The sequence below is a fragment of the Drosophila erecta genome, unplaced genomic scaffold (assembly GCF_003286155.1).
Source record: "Drosophila erecta strain 14021-0224.00,06,07 unplaced genomic scaffold, DereRS2 tig00000092-arrow-pilon, whole genome shotgun sequence".
In the NCBI taxonomy this organism is placed as follows: Eukaryota; Metazoa; Arthropoda; class Insecta; order Diptera; family Drosophilidae; genus Drosophila; species Drosophila erecta.
Genome location: NW_020825207.1, coordinates 2,749,721 through 2,765,844, shown reverse-complemented (window position 1 = coordinate 2,765,844; position 16,124 = coordinate 2,749,721). Strand labels below are relative to the sequence as shown.

At 47.1% G+C, this 16,124-nt stretch overlaps 2 protein-coding genes across 3 annotated transcripts; both read right to left on the bottom strand.

The window, feature by feature from the left end:
* Positions 1–137: 137 nt before the first annotated feature.
* Positions 138–4,394, bottom strand: LOC6547479 (F-box/LRR-repeat protein 14). The gene has a single exon (XM_001976239.3). The coding sequence runs from the start codon at positions 3,842–3,844 to the stop codon at positions 2,228–2,230; it is 1,617 nt and encodes a 538-aa protein (XP_001976275.3). The 5' UTR covers positions 3,845–4,394; the 3' UTR covers positions 138–2,227.
* Positions 4,395–8,313: 3,919 nt separating this feature from the next.
* On the bottom strand, positions 8,314–16,041 carry LOC6547480 (roundabout homolog 2). 2 transcript variants are annotated; one of them, XM_001976240.3, is made up of 18 exons: positions 15,889–16,041; positions 14,824–15,056; positions 14,634–14,755; positions 14,222–14,402; positions 13,982–14,100; positions 13,468–13,921; positions 12,928–13,407; positions 12,788–12,870; positions 12,562–12,722; positions 12,413–12,494; positions 12,179–12,349; positions 12,028–12,120; positions 11,765–11,963; positions 11,435–11,709; positions 11,082–11,373; positions 10,786–11,018; positions 10,397–10,728; positions 8,314–10,324 (listed from the first exon to the last, which is right to left on the bottom strand). In XM_001976240.3, exons 2-18 carry the CDS (start codon positions 14,972–14,974, stop codon positions 9,565–9,567), a joined length of 4,188 nt encoding a protein of 1,395 aa, XP_001976276.2. In that variant the 5' UTR covers positions 14,975–15,056; positions 15,889–16,041; the 3' UTR covers positions 8,314–9,564. The 2 variants fall into 2 exon arrangements, with proteins under 2 accessions (XP_001976276.2, XP_026836888.1); XM_026981087.1 differs by having other exon boundaries at positions 15,960–16,034.
* Positions 16,042–16,124: the final 83 nt, after the last annotated feature.

Genomic DNA, 16,124 nt, shown 5'->3' with positions numbered 1-16,124 from the left:
ACATTTACGCATTTGCCGAGCAAGATAAACAGCAGCATCCATCCCAGTGCAATCAATAAAATCACTGGCAGATTTTTTGTTTTTTTTGTTGAAATTTTTATACATATTTAATTTATTTTCTCTTCGTTCCTGCTTCCACATCGTATCGCTTAAATTTTTTCGGGGGGTTGCGCCTCCTAAAACAGAAATATCAATTGTCGAAATAACTTAGATCTAGGGAAAACTCGCAATCGAAACTCAAAGGTTTTTCAGAATCAACATAGTTAATTATAATATATAGCTTGCAAATGGAATTAAGGCATTCAGTATATTGCAGTTCAACAAAAGGTCATCGAATTCGGGCTCATTTAACTAATCGAAAAACAGAGAATCGGAGGAATAATCCTGACTTAACATAACATTGTACATATTGATTTAATTTTAATTTATTTATTTTAATCCTCGCTGCTTAAATAAAATTACGTAATTGTTTTAGCAATATTTTGTTGCTGCTTGCTTATGTGTTCTTTTTTATACAATACATTTTATATCACAATAGAAAAAAGAATTAATTCGCATATTCTTTTCAATCGTTACCTTCTCTTTTTCGCTTGCTTACTTATAAATTAAACAATAAAAAATTTACAGAATTTCTTTAACGTTTGTGTTTTTTGTGTTTGTTTGTGTGTTTTGTGTGAGTTTTTGCTATTAAACAAGGTTGTTTTTTCATGTTTTTTTATAACTTGTGTTAATCGTTATTCTCCCCCTTTTCGTTATTTGACTAATTGTGGCTTGACAAATGTTAAGAACTAAGAATTAAGTTTATGCATTTTCATTAGGTGTCTACTATTAACATTGTTGTCGCTTAAGTTTTCGTTACATTTTACGTTTACGTTTTAATCAACTAAATTAAACGGCATTACTAACGACGCTGTACTAAACAAATTCGCAACGAAGTCGGGAAGAAAACGCCGAGGCACAAAAACAAAAAGATACTAAGATACAAAGATACAAAAAGGGAGCACACAGCACAAGGCAAGAAAAATGCGGCGGAGAGCGAGAAAAGAGCGGAGTGGAGCTCACTCCCTCTCTTTTTTCTTTTCTCATTTTGTTGTTTTGTTGTCGCCGCTGCTTTTGTTGTTGCTGTGGCAATGGAGGACGCTGGCTTTTGTAGCCGAAGCGTGAATTAAAATAAACTATTTAAATTTATTTGCATCTGCTTAACTGCGGCCTGCATTGCACACACACACATGCGTGTTTGGGTGTGTTTATGCTGTCTGTGTTTGTGTGCGCTGTCCCCCGTCCCCCGCTCCCCTACCCTGCTGCTTATCGCGCGTCTCCATCGCCATGCACTTTGTTGCTGTCGGCCATAGCTGCAGTTGTTGTTGCCTTGTTGCCTGCTTTTTTCTTTTTCTCCCTGTTTCGTTTTTTATCGCTGCGTGCGTGTAAGCCGACGCCAGCGGCATCTCCCCTCTCGCTCTGGCCCCCTAGGAACACAACACTACACAACAACGCAGCAGAGCGAGCTCCATGGGCAGAGCTGGCCGGTCTCAGCGGGAAAATAGCTAGTTCTGGCTATGGGAAGTCGTGTTGAGTCAGTGTCATCTGTATGTTATTAGAATGCTATTATTATTAAGCTATTGCGTTTTACTAGTACACATTTGCAAGAGTCCCTTTTACAAAAGCTACGTTTTCTAAGCACAGAAACTGCAATAAAAATTTCAGGTTGTGTAAAGGGGGCTTTTACCTAACCTTGAAGGACCGAATCTTCTCAAATAAAAACTTTTACATGGAAGGTTACGTAGGTGCGACTATTGTTAAAAAACGTACAGGTTGTGTAGTTATTTTCTTTTAAAAACCCATTCTTGAATAAAAAACTGATTCTACGAACACAGCACTACTGTATTGCTAGCGAGAAACTCGCTGAGCTGGCAGCTCTATCCCCCGACGTCGTCTGTCTCTGTCCCTTTTGCCCCAACTCCGCCCGCTCGCCATGCTTGCTTGCTTGCTAGTGTGTGTGCCTCATTGTTTGCTTTTTGTTGTTGCTGCGTTATTTTGTGCCTCTCTGCTCGTTTCTCGATTCGTACGAAAAAAATGTAGTACAGCGTGTGGTATGGCAAACGAAAGCTATGAGTTCTCAGTGTATCTTGTCTGCCCTCTCTTTCCCGCCCGGAGTCTATGGTTGGGAATTATAAGAGCCGCGAGCGGCCTCCTTCGCCGCACAGGCGTTGCAGTCGTGGTGGACGCATCACCTGACCAGCCAGAGGCCCAGGTTGAGCTTCTGCAGCTTGGGCAGCTTCATGATAATGTCGATGCCCTTGGAACTGAGTTGCGTGCAGCCGTAGAGATCGATGGTCTTGAGATTGGTCAGATCCTCGGCCAGCGTTTGCAGGCCCTTGTCCGTTATCCGGCTGCACTGTCCGATATTGAGGTTCTCCAACTCGTGCAGTGCTTTGGCGATCTTGAGCATGCCGTGATCGGTGATCTGGCACTGATTGAGGGACAGGGATCTCAGTCTGTAGAGTCCCTGGGCAATGTGCGTCAGGGCCTGATCGCTGATCTTGTCGCAGAAACTGACGTCCAGCGAGTTGATCCCGCTGCCGCCCTCCGTGAGGTAGGCCATTCCGATATCCGAGATGTTGTCGCAGGAGCGCAGGTTCAGCTGCTCGAGCTTGGGCATCCGGGCTAGGTGCTTTAGTCCGCTGTCCGTCACCGAGACGCAGAAGCTCAGGTTGATCGACTTCAGCGAGGTCAGGCCCTGGGCAATGTGTCCCAGAGCCTCGTCGCTCAGCCGCTGGCAATCCTGCAGGCCCAAATACTCCAGCTGCAGGTTACCCTCGGCCGTTTCCCGCGAGAATCCCGCCAGGTGGCCGATGCCCTGGTCGCTGATGTGCCAGCAGGAGCGCAGATTGAGGTGCTTTAGCTTCTTCAGGCCCCACGCAATGAGCAGCAGTCCTGTGTTCGTGATGTTGCAACATCCGCCCAGTTCCAGAGTCTCCAGATTCCGCAGATGCTGGGCGATCCGTCCCAGACTCGTGTCCGTGATCTGCTTGCAGAGGGAGAGGTCCAGGGTCTTGAGGTTCGGCAGATCCACGCTGAATGCATGGCCCAGATTCATGTCCGCCACGTTGAAGCAGCCGCTCAGGTTCAGCGAGGTGAGAGCCGGAACACCCAGGACCAAATCCTTGAGCGAGCGGCGCAGCGATAGGATCTGCACCTTCTTGATGCCTCGCTTGACCAGGCAGTTGAACAGGCTCGGACTGGAGCGCTTAAGGTGCAGCTTGGCCTCGACGCCCTTCCAAACGCTCTTGGCATAGGCCGCATCCCGCCAGGCGGTGCAAACCTGGGCCGCCCGGCCCAAATCCCTCACTGGTAGGTGCTCGAATATCTGCTCGAGGAGTTCTGGAAACAGGTTGCTTATGTGGGTGCCCTCCACCGGCGGCGGGCTCTCCGGCGATGCTGGTCTGTGCGGGAGGTGGTGGTGATGGTGATGATGGTGCTGGGCGTGGGCCGCTGCTGCTGCCGCTGCAGCCGCAGCTGCTGCGGCATGCTGCAAGTAGAGGGCCGGCGGCAGGGTCTGCAGCTGGTGGTGTGGAGGTCGGTGGTGCAGGGCGTAGGGCGTGAAGCGCAGCAGGTGGTGGTGGGTGGTGGTGGCTCCGGTTCGCGTCAGACCGGGCAGCTCAGTCTGTTGATAGAGTTCGTCCATGGCCCAGCTGGGCGCTCCTCCGGCTCCTGCTCCGCCAATCGCCGCTCCACCACTGGTGGCCGCACCGTTGCTCCCGGATCCGCCACAGTGGCTATTCAGATTGTTCAACACCGCGATTGTTTGATGATGGAAGGGCAGCAGCTCCGTGTTGGTGGCCATCTCCTACTTTTGCTTTTACACTTGGCTTGTCGCTTGACTGCTACTTTTGGAATTAACTGTTGGATTGGCTTTCCTATTTGCGCTGCATTTTACTGTTTGTATGCTTAGTTGAAGACTAGTAGGGTTCACTGTGGTTATTCACTGCACTTAACTCGAGCACTGTGTGTAGTTGGAAGTCCAAGTTATATTTGTGTGTTCTTTGTTCTTGCGGCCGAGACGCGATGTGCACGAACCGGATGATAAAGAAAAACTGAAGTCGCAGCGGCACAGCGCGTTGCTTATAGCCTGAAATACAGAGACGTTGGGTTTGTGTTGGTATTGGTTATATTTTTATCTGAGAGTATTCAGCGCTCTCTCCGCTCTCTCGAGCGAGTAGCGAGTAGCGAGTTCGTTGCTCGTCGGTTCAGTCTGTTGAATTTCTCGTGTGTGCGGTTCGGTCGTTCTTACATTGCGATTGCACTTGGAATTGACTTTGTGCGTCATTTTTGTAAGAACCATTGGTTCTCCTGCGAATTTTAGCACAAGTGCTTATTTAAAGGAAGCATATGCGATTTCTCTCTACCTCTTCCTTTATCGCGAGTACTGCTGCAAAGTCGATTTCTAGCCAGTTGGCTTTTTTAAGGCTAGATTGTTGGTGCGGGTGGATCTAAGCTGTAGTTAGCAGACTGAGGTCCACACTGTACATAACTACTTACAGAATCCACTATAAATTGCTAAAACTATTAACTATTGAATTTGGTAATACTAGTTCGTGTGTTCTACTTGTAAGTTAGTTCCTTGTTTTTATTTAATTTCTGCAACATAGCGAGAGACTAACGCTGAATATAAGGCCAGGCTTGGATTTATCTTTCGGGTTTTTCGGTTTTGGACCCCAGCTCCATGTTTCAGGTTATTCTTTACCCGTCGAGCCGAACTCAATGCCAAACTCCGACGCATTTGTTGTTTCTGCTGCCGCTGCATTCCGAAGTCGAGCAGGTACCTGTCTTCGCTCTCTTTCACCCCTCCCCCGCCATCTCTTTCTCACTATCGCATCTGTGTGAGTGCGATCGCTGCTCGCTACCTGCGAACGCAAGAGCAGCAACAACACAAGCCCGGTTTCCAGGAAAATATTAACGATAACTCCAAAAAAGCAGAAACTACGTTGCCGCACACACAGAAACTCAGAAAACAGATTGGGATGCACAAATCCAGCGGATGGCACAACAATAGAGAACTGGCATTGTTATTGATACTAGGAAACCCATGCACTGTCCATCTATCCCGCTCTGTTGCATTTGCCCCCTAAAAAAGGAAAACGCCGCCGTCTTCTTTGCCTTCTAAAAAAATAGAAGAAAAGGGACCAGGATCGAAATCGAGAAAGGGACATAGGACCTGGGAAAATCTGAGTCGCTACCTGACCCGAGAATGCTCACACCCGCACCCTCAAACATGCACTGATATCAGCATCCTGTATTTGAAGAGGCATTGCTACACTGAGAAAATAGTACACTTAAAAAAGATAATGAGACAAGTGGCAGTTATAAAGGCTAAAGCTCTCAAGTTACTGCACTCATCATATTTAATTAGCAATTTGTGTAATTATTTTATAGCATCTAAAGATAATTTATTGCTACTCCAATACCCTTTGCAGATACAAAGTATCTACAGATATTTAATAAGGCTAAGTACTTGGGCTCATTTAAAGATACACACATATGAAAGTATTCAAATAAATTAATTGCTCAAGCAATATTTACTGTCTGCTAACACTTTGGTAAATTAACTTGAAATTTCTCTCAGTGCTGGAAAAAGAGCCTGCGAGCATTTCTCGGCCCTCCTGCAGAGGACCCTCGCAGTCGTACAGTCATTATCCTGCCGGGTAGAAGGGCAAGGCGTGCGTACCTCCGACCTCCCTGCCCCCTCCACCGCGTCTTGCCTCTTGGCCTCTGCTACCTGTCAAACCGGTTTGGCCAAAAAGGGCCAATCTCTCCCTCTATCAGTCTTTTGGACGTGTCAAGGCGGCCATCGAAACAGAAATAATCTCTTCGCTGGAACTCTGCATCGGCCACAGTCCTCCGTCTGCGACTCCGACTCTGAAATATAGTGCGGCACATATAATAATCGATTGGTTTTCGGCTGTTTCTCCCTCGTCATCTTGGCCCTTCCCTTCCTGCCTTTCCTCCTCTTTTTTGCGCGTTGCGTACTATGATCATGATCATTAAAGCTGCCGCTGGGGCATCACAGGTAGAAGCAAAAGCCAGCGGAAAAGGTGCAACACGCAGTCGCAGTGCAAACGGGCCAAATGCAATCTTCGTGGGCAGATGAGGCAGCTGAGGATGAGGGAAATGGCCCACGCAGCCATTGCGATGTTTGGGCCAGCCCAGCGAATTCGAAGTGCATAGCTACTTGTCTTATCTGCGGCCAGCAGATACAAGATACGGATTAATCTGCATATGCACACACCTGCCAATCGATGTCTTAACTCCATACTTACCCCGAATAATTGATTAAGTTTACTTCAGAACATTATCGTAGTGAGTGAAAGATCAAATAAAGCTACAAATACAGCTGCCATTGCGATTGTAGATTTCCCAAAAGTAAAGTTCATAAGATACCTCTCCATTAAGTTGGCAGGATATCGAGCTGCAGATCTGAATATAGCTCATGCTAATCCAAAATATAGCTATTATGATCTCAAATAGCCCAATCGATAAGGGTTGAACAAATCCAACAGCACTTTGCGGCACCACCCAGACGCAGATTCAGATGCATCCAGATTGAGTCAGTTGATGCAGTGTGGCAGCCCAGAGAGGGATAAACAGCACAAAAGGCGCCGCCATGAAGTCCAATTGATGCTATCGCCAACTCTGACCAATTTGTGGCCTGCCCGCATCTCTTCCAGCTCACATCGCTCCGTGGCTCTGACCTCTTGCCTGGCAAAAGAGTGTGATCCAGTGGATGGGTGCTGGTAGCGGGATTTGGACACCGGCATCAGAAACTATATACGTCAAGCTGTGACACATTTGTTTCAGTACATCACATAATTTGCCTTTGATCGCACACAAACATATGTTGGATGTTATCCGGGACTCGCCCTCACATCGATAGTTCATTTCAAATTCAATGTCGTATGTGCATAAAGTTCCTCTGGGCTAATTTTTCCACATAACTTTAAATATGAAACCCACAGCGTGGGCACTTCAACATCCTACACCCACAATCTAATCTCGAATCTTAAAACGATCTCCATAAGTCCCCCATTCGACGAAAGCAGCCAATTTCCGATCCTAGGGCGTGTCCTTCAGCTTGAAGTGGATTCGTGCGAGAAGAGGATACATGAACTTGTAGTGTCCCGTTGGGAATTAACACTTGTCCAGCTCGTGGAACGACTTACACTTCCAGATTCACATGGACGGTGGACGGATGTAAACTGAAACCGGATCGAGTGGTCATGGTATAATCTTAAGGGTTGTCGGTTGACGACGTCTCAAGTGCAAAGTTCCGCTGCAGCTGAAAGAAAATTCTGGCGAAGTACATATGTTGATATCCGCCGGTCGATCGGAGGCCGTTACTGGCAAGGAATCGGCCAACTAAAAACTGAAGTGGTACCAGGAAATGCGAAAATAAGTGCGCACTTGGGATAAAGGAAGAACATCCCAGAAATAGGACTTCATATTATAGAACGAAACGTCCAGTAAAACTTAGGATATGCCAAGGCAAACGACATTATTTCCACATATATGTAAAATGTTCCTTTATTGTTTAAGTAATTTTAAATGCTATATGTATATATCTAGATATAGTATTTATATCGTAAGTAAATGTCAGTTATTATTTTTGCTTTTGAAAAAGTTCGTTTATGGCATTACGCACTAAAAATTAAATGTCCGCTTCGTTAAAGGGTTCGGTTCGTTCTTAAAATTCGTTTACGCTATGACTTTAAAATACTCCCGTTACACAACGCTAGAAACTAGATGCTAATTATTAAAACCCAGACCCAACTATGCTTTCTCTATATGTATATGGCTACGGAAGGGCAGTTCAACTCAAGCAAGTTGGATTCGGTACTGGGATTAGGATTAGGAGTATGTCGTATATATATAATATATATATGTACATGCCGACCGATCTGGGCGGCTAGCAAGGAAGTGGATTTGTGTGAGTGTATGCTAAAGCATATTTTGATTTGATTTGATACATGCGCGGTTCTAGGTGCTATATGATCTCTATATAGGTAAGTGTAATGCATATGTGTTTAGTATTGTTTAAACGATTCGTTGACTCTAGTCCCCCACGGATACTTCGTATATCCACAGCTCGTACTCCCAAGCACTTCTCCCTATCCATTCCCCCTTTTTCCGGATTCAACTCACGATCCGTGGTTTAGTGGAAAAGTGCCTGGGCTTCTTCGGCGAGCCGAACTCTCTGAGCGTTTCTCTCCTCCACCTCGATTCGATTTGATGATATATCCATTTTGCATTTCTAATGTGGTACGTGCCTAAGATCTAAATTATGCTATATACTCGCCCAAAAAAATCCGTCTGTGTGGGGATTTCTAACAAACATTGCTCGTTGTTCGAACAGAATGAACCAAAAAACGCGACTCAAAATTAGGAAACCATAAATATACAAATTATTAAAATACTATAATGTATAATGGGGTTATATCACAGGTACATTTTAGACTTTTCAAAATGCAAGATTGTAGAAAACATTGTGTCATGGAGGGCTCTGCACAGGGACAGGACAACGGAACGGACAACTGGGGTTGGTTCGGCTGGCCATGTGCAGCTCCTCAACTCGTCTAAATGCTATGTATGTAAGTAGTAGTGTGGTGTGTCGTTTAGTATGTATATGTATATATTCACTGGGTCAATGAAGTATATTATTCCTTGTTATAGAAAAGCACTAACCATTAAACATTGCAACTGCCGTCTCACTTGTCGCTCCAAACTCCACCCAACTCCCCACAAGTTCGAGTCGGAGACAAGTGCTCGATTGTGATCGTAGATATGAAAGAGTTTGCATACAAGTATCGTATCAGTATCGTATTGTATCGCTATCAAGCCTATTGACTAGGACCGATTCGAAAGCCCCAAAACATGCTGTACAAATGGTGTACTTTGGTTCTAACTACATTCGTCGTGAGCCAAGTCACCGTATTTGTGTGTACTTGCTATGGCCTGATCTGGTTTATCATCTGCTATAAGTTCCTTTGAGTACGTATTTTAATGAAGTTCTGCTGGGACACTGATCCCTGCTATGTAGTGATTACTATCTCCTCGCGCTCATGAAGCAATATCTATCGTACAGCACTCGCGTCTCTTAAGTACAAAGGTTTTCGTTTCCCATTGGGGGAACATTTCTGTGGTGCATGGATGGGGGGGCACTGTGCCTGTCTATGAGTCTCTACGCTGGTAGATGTGATAATGGGAAATTCGTAATTGCTAAAGCTGCACAATGCCCCCATGATTGTGACAAGTGTGGTTTTGTGTATCTGAGTGTAATACCGAAGATTCCACTGCAACATGTTTTCTCTTTATCTGCTAGCATCGCTTTTTCAATTCTCAGTCCAGAGAAGCATGTTGTAGTGGGCTCAAGGCATCAATTATTCTATTCGATAACTGATGCAGATCACTCAGTTTCCAGACTGATTTCCAGTTCGATATGAATGAAGAGTTAGACTAGATGCTATCTTTAATACTAATCCCCCTGTTCGGGGAGTCCCAAATACTTCATCCTTAGGTGTTCTTAGCAGTCATTTGACGAGGCGCCGGTTCACCCGCCTCAGCGTAAAGACAGGATCCCTCGCTGCAGGAGCAGGTGTCGCCCTCGCGGGAGCTGTTGCAGCAGTCGCTGGTGTACTGGCGCTGCTCGTACTCCGCCAGCATGTTCTCGTTCTCGCTCTCCAGGCACGGCTGCACCACTGGTGCTCGTCGACGGTGGTGTCCTCCGCGTTGTTTGGCACTGCTGCCGTGCTCCTCGAGCTGCAGCTGCCGCTTGTGGCTCTGCGAGCTCCTCGAGTGATCCGAGCACTCGGAGGAGCACTGGTAGATCTGGTGGTTGGAGGAGGTCGGGTGCATCGGGTGGCTGTTGGGATGCACCGGTTGGTACCAGCCCTCGGGTACGGGAACTGGCGGTGGGGGTTGCATGGGCGAGGGTGTGGCCAAGGCATCGCAGCTGTTGCAGGCGCGGCTCTGGGCACATCGCGCCGCATTTAATCCAGTCTGGTACTCGCTGGCAGCATGACGCTGTGTGGCAAATGGCAGGTGGTTGGGTGGCACAGCTCCTCCTGGACCCGTGGTGGCAAAGTAGGCCGGTAATTGTGGCGGATGTTGGTTTGTGGGTGTTATCTGATAGCGGTTCTGGGTGCCGCCAGCCACGGCCGACAGCGGATTGCTATAAACGTTTTCCGGAGGACAGGCCACTGCATACTGGGGCGAAACTCCCCAAGCGGAAAAGCCGCCCGAGGAGCTGCTGTGTATGGAGGCGTTCAGAATGCTGCAAGTGTATAACAGTGTTAGTCACAGCACATATAGTTGTACTATAAATGAGCAGAATATATTATTGCACCTTTGATTTGTAGAAATGCCTGAGCCTGCGCTTTTGGAGCTCTTCCGCGAAGATTCGGGAGATCCTTGTGCGTATCCGTAGGTAGAAGACGGAGGCGGGTGTTCCGGTGGCGGGGGTAGGAACTCTGACCAGTTGATTGGCTCAACCGGATACTGAAGATAGTTGGATTTGACAACAGGAACTGCTGGCGCCTGACCGGCAAATGCATCAGAATAGGGTGAGTGAGTTCCCGAGTCCTTATCGGCGCTTATGGATGTTGTCTTGGTACAGGTCTCACTAGAAGAAGTACCAATGATCATAGTGGTGGCATATGGCGTGGGGTTATCGGGACTCTGAAAGAATATTTCCTGTAAGTAATTGAGCTATAATGTAATTCATAGGATCCCCACCTTGCGACAGTTGTAGAAAGTGGTAAGGTTACGGGTGTCCACTTCTGCATAATCGGTTCCTCCATCGGAGTTATTGTAGTTGGATTGGCTGCTGTTCACGTGGGATAGTAGCTTTGATTCGCTGAGTCCTGAATCTTTGTCCGTATCGGCTGTTCGCCAGCCACGATGATGGTCTATCCACAGGCTCTCTTTGCTATTGATATTCAATGCGGTTATTTCGTTGTCACTGACCACTGGAAAAGAAATGTAATTTGTTATATTGTGTTGAAAATAGGTTAGTCGAAATCAGTACTAACCACTTAAGTGACCCAGTTCCTTGGTCATTTGATGCTTCCGCTTAAAGTAGACCATCGAAATAGCCGCCGAAATAACCAGGACTAGGAGAACGATGCAGACTACCGCCATTAGCCAGGGTCCAGATAAGTAGTCAGTGGTTTTTTTGTGAGTGGTGGGATTAATGTCGCCGGGAGGTAAGTTACCGTTGTTGTGGTACGTGAGATCCTGTCCCTCATGACGCCCATCATGGGTACCGCTTGGATGTGCCCGCGGCGGATGCACATGATGGGTGGGGTCCATGAATAATGATATCTGCGGGATAATAAGATGATATAGAATGATTTAGTATAAAAAAAATGATCAATAAACTTACCGGTTTGGAATAGGGTCCATCTCCTGCCTTGGTAAAGGAGTTCAACCTCACACTGTACACAGCTCCGGTGGTTAGGTTGTTGAGGAGCACAGATGTGGTGGTGGCATTAAGAGTCATATTGGCAAGCACCTTCATGGTATTCCCGGCGCTGACCTCAATCTTGTAGCCATACAAATTGCCATTGTGGTGCTGGGAGGGTGGCGGAGTCCAACGCACCCAGCCGGCGGTTTGGTTGTACATGCCAATCTGGATGTTATCCGGTGGTGCGGAGGGAACTACAATCAAGAGAATATAAATATCGAGCACTTCACTAAGCTTTCTAGTTGTTACCATCTTCATAGGTGAGGGCTGTCTTGGAGTTACTGGGCTGTCCTTCAATGGTCTCAAAGAAGGGTGTTAGGAAGAACTCATACTTGGTGTACTTCTTAAGGTTTCCCACCACGAACGATTCTGCAGAGGCATCCATAACAGTGATCGAGTGATACTGTGCGGATGGTACACTGGCATCCTTATAATGTATGCGCAGGCCCTAGAAAAATAGGTATTTAATGAGTAAGCTTGGTTTGTTTACAAACAATTGAGGACGGACTTACCTCTACGTATTTCTCATCAGCGCTCACATGGAGCATCCACTCAAGTCTTACGGCACTAGCATTAATGGCCGATGCATCTATTAGCTCCACAGACTGTTTAAAAACATTATTAAGTTTAGGTTTTTTCCTTTTAGTAATTATTTAAGCTTACCTTTCCTGTCAGCAACGTTCGAGCTGCTGACAAATCATTGGCAGAAGCTGCATCGAAATCAGCCTCAATGGTTTTGATAGTATTTGATAAGCCAGAGGGCACTGATATACCCTGAGTATTCTCAGCTCTAACAAGGAACACATACGAAGTGCCAGGAGTGAGCCCCGAGATCTGGATAAAAATAGCAGAAAGTGTGAGTCATGAGGAATCTAAATTATTCATGGCTTCTCTTACAGTGACTTGAGTGTCGCCCACTCGATGGGCAGCCACAATCCAACCAGTTTCCAGATCTGGACTGAAGTACTCTACAGTGTATCTGCAAATATAATGGGAAATCAAATTTATTGATGATCTCATGAAATGGGTGCGCCGCATTAACTCACCCAATGATTGGACCCACAGCTCCGGGCTTCTCTTGGCTTTTTGCCCAACGAAGACTAATGCTGGTGCGGCTGACATTCAGGACTTTAGGTGTTCCTGGAGGAGCAGGATAAGTGCTAGGATCAGCTGCCCGGTGAAGAGATGTAGAACCGGGTTTTTCGACCTAAAGTAACAAGAATCGTTTGGTTAGTTTTGCTCATAGATTATGGGACTAATCTTCAAACCCACCGTGAGTGTGGCTGCCCAGGAAGTTTCTCCTCGTTCGCCAGATGCAGTGCAGGTGTAGGTACCAGAGTCACTAATTTGAAGGTCTAAAGGGACATTGAAATTGTAATTAAGGGAAACCAAGACTACTATCTCAATCTTACCATCGACTCTCAGTGAGCTGCCTTGGATGATGCTGTATCGATTGCCCGCTTGTACGGCATGTCCATTGTGGAACCACTTTATACGGGGACTGGGATTTCCAGTGGCGCGGCAGGGCAAAGTTGCCACTGATCCTTTGGGCAGTGTCTGATTGGCAGGTCCTATTTGAATAATCGGAGGAGGACGCTCGTCCACCGAGCTGACTTGCAGGAAAACTCGCACCGTGGATGAATCGACGACACTGAAAGCGGAACACACATAGTAGCCCTCGTCTTCCTGCCGCACATCCGTAATCTGCAGGGTTCCATCGGCAGCCACATGCTGCCTTCCGTGCGTGCTGTTTGGGAACATGAGACTGGATACTCCTTCCTTGGTCCAGAAAACAGACGGCGGAGGATTTCCGGAGGTCATGCAAGGCAGTTGGACAACGCCATTCAGTCCCACTTTCTTGTTACTGGGCCTTTTCGTAAAGTTGGGAGGAGCTTTAATGCAAAAAATGTAAGATTAAAAAGTTATTCTCTGAGAATGAAACTTAATCTTACCGTGCACTGTTAAGGCAGCTCTGGCGCTGATCTGACCGACATTGTTGTGGGCCTCGCAGACGTAGGTGCCCTCATCGGTGGGCGTTATGTTGGATATCTCCAAGCTTTTCTCGTCGTGAAGGATTCGCGCTCTGGACACTGGAATATTGCCCTCCTCCTTTTTCCATAGCACTTTCGGCGGTGGATCACCGCCCACTGAGCAGTGGAAAGTGGCAGTCTGTCCGTAGAGCATCACCTGATCCTTGGGCTCCTTCATAAAGTAGGGCTTGACCTGGACAATCAGCTTGGCATAGCTGCTCTCACGTGTGCCCACCAGATTCTGGGCAATGCACTTGTAGTTGCCCTCATCAATGGGCTCCACATTGCTGATCAGCAGGTTGCCACCATCCACAATTCGAACGCGGGAGCTAGCGCCAAACGACATGGCTTTCAGGTCGTCCAAGGGAACGCCGTCCTAAGAGCACAAAAAGCGGTTTAGCCAACTGATTTTCCCAGTCTGGTTTTGGGTACCCACCTTTATCCAAATCAGCGTTGGCTCTGGAATGCCTTTGGGCGGCCCACACTCCAGCAGAGCCGTCTCGCCTTTGGCCACTCGCGTGTCTTTGGGCTCCACGCGAAAATCGTCGCGCAAAACTGGCGAAGAAACATTGCAAAAATACATATAAAAAAAAAAATAAAAAAGCACATTATAATCGGAGACAAAGCTGGGCGTGTGGGCAGACAAGTTGCAGACTCGAGTGGCGGACTAACTTACCAGCTATCTGGAGCGAGGCATGGCGACTAACGGCCTGGCCCACTCGGTTCTTGGCCACGCACCAGTACTCTCCGCCGTCCTGCTCCTTCTTGCCCTGCATTGTCCTGTAGAAGAAGAGGGCGCCGTCCTTGAACTGGACGCGGTGCGATTTCTTTTCGTTGGTGTTGACGGGCTCGCCATCCTGAGAGCGTAAAGAAGATGGGGGTGATTGAGTTACGAATTGGTTAGGACTCGAAGGCTACACCGACAAAAACATTACTCAAAAGGTGATGTGTATTGAAAATGTTAAATAAGTGTATAAGCGATTAAAGATTATACAGCAATGAAATAAAAATTGTAGTTATATCAAGATAAAGTGCTCTTCTTTCAGTGTAGCGGTGATTCAAGTTAGAAAAGTACTATTTGGGGGTACCTTAAACCACTCGATGGTGGGTTCCGGCTTGCCCTCCACTTTGCAGTTGAGCGTGGCGGGTTCATTCTTCTTGACGACCAGATCCGTGGGATGCTCGATGATGCGCGGCGACTGGTACTGGCCTGCAAGGAGTAAGGTTGATGTGGATTAGCCACATAGCCAGGGGAGGATTGCCCCGGGTTGGGTTTACCTCTGACTGCTGGCAGGCCATTGCTGGCCACCAGGACGAGGAGCAGCCAGGCGGGCAGGAGCCACATCCTGCTGCTCCGACTGCGAGATGGGTTATTAGTGGTGCTCGTGCTCCGGGCGATGGCGTGGTTTTCGGGATGCATGGGATGCATTTTATGGTGGTGGTGCTGTTGCAATGACGACTCTACAGATGACCCAATGCAGCGGGTATCATTTTGGCGTTGTTTTGGGGTCCTGCGATGCATGATAGGTGATATGTGGGTTAACGAAATGTGGGCAGCTGTTACATATGTAGGCGTGGCGGCATTATGGCTTGGCATTAATGGGCTTTACTTGCTTTTTATCTGTCCGAAATTCGAAATTATTTCTCGCCTGCTCCACTTACGCATGCATTTCCATGCGATAAGCACACACACTCAGACACACACACTTGGGAACGCACACGCACACTCGCATACCCACACCCACACACGTATGGCTATGCTGGTTTTCCATTAATTTTATTTCCGTATTTATCTGTCTTTGTGTTTATCTCCCAGTCGCACCGAGCCGAAAATTTACAATCCAAATTCTGATTCGGAGTTTTGATTTCACGTTCTCACACTTTCTTTCTAACGCTTTTTTGTATCGCTCGTCGATTTGGTTTTTATATTTCTTTTTGGATTTTATTAATCAGCCGCGCAGTGTAAGTTTTTGTTGGTATTTATTCGACGATTGCTCGCTTTTCGGGGTTGTTTTCTCCATCATCTCTCCTCGCGCACATTTTCCACATTTCCCGAACGAAATTTCTTTTTGGTAAAATTACAAGAACAAGAACTGCCCCAGCGCCCCTCTCACTCGCACCCACACCCTTGCCAGCTGCCTCTCGCTCGCACCGCCTGCCGTTCCTGGGACTTCCCCCCGTTCCGCTTGTGTTGTTGTATCTATAACAGAGTGATGTATCTATAACTCCTTGTAATATTTGCTTTACATCCGCAGCAGCTGCACTTTGTAATCCCCGAAAACGAGCACCTATTTGAGATCTTAGCTTCGCGGTTGGATCGAACTTTCTTGGAGCCCCACTTACTCCAATTTAACTGTTGCAAATTAACAATTTTCCTGCTCTTCAGTGCGATTCACGGCGCAGCGAAAACTCACAATTGGACGTGGGTCGTGTCTGTGGAAATCTGAGAGCGCAACGGCCGGAATCGGAACTGGATGGCCAGTGCAGGGCGCAGCGGAACGGCTGGGAGGGCGGAACGCGCAAGGCGCCCCGATAAGGAATACTGGAAAATACCAGAAAACATATTTCTTATTTGGTCT

Excerpts from the sequence above, each read along its gene's own strand:
- LOC6547479 (XM_001976239.3), bottom strand. The coding sequence starts at position 3,844 with ATGGCCACCAACACGGAGCTGCTGCCCTTCCATCATCAAACAATCGCG.
- LOC6547480 (XM_001976240.3), bottom strand. The coding sequence starts at position 14,974 with ATGCATCCCATGCATCCCGAAAACCACGCCATCGCCCGGAGCACGAGC. Across the intron at positions 13,408-13,467 it reads AGCTGCCTTAACAGTGCACG|CTCCTCCCAACTTTACGAAA; the intron begins GTAAGATTAAGT and ends TTTGCATTAAAG. Across the intron at positions 11,019-11,081 it reads GGAACTGGGTCACTTAAGTG|TGGTCAGTGACAACGAAATA; the intron begins GTTAGTACTGAT and ends TTTCTTTTCCAG.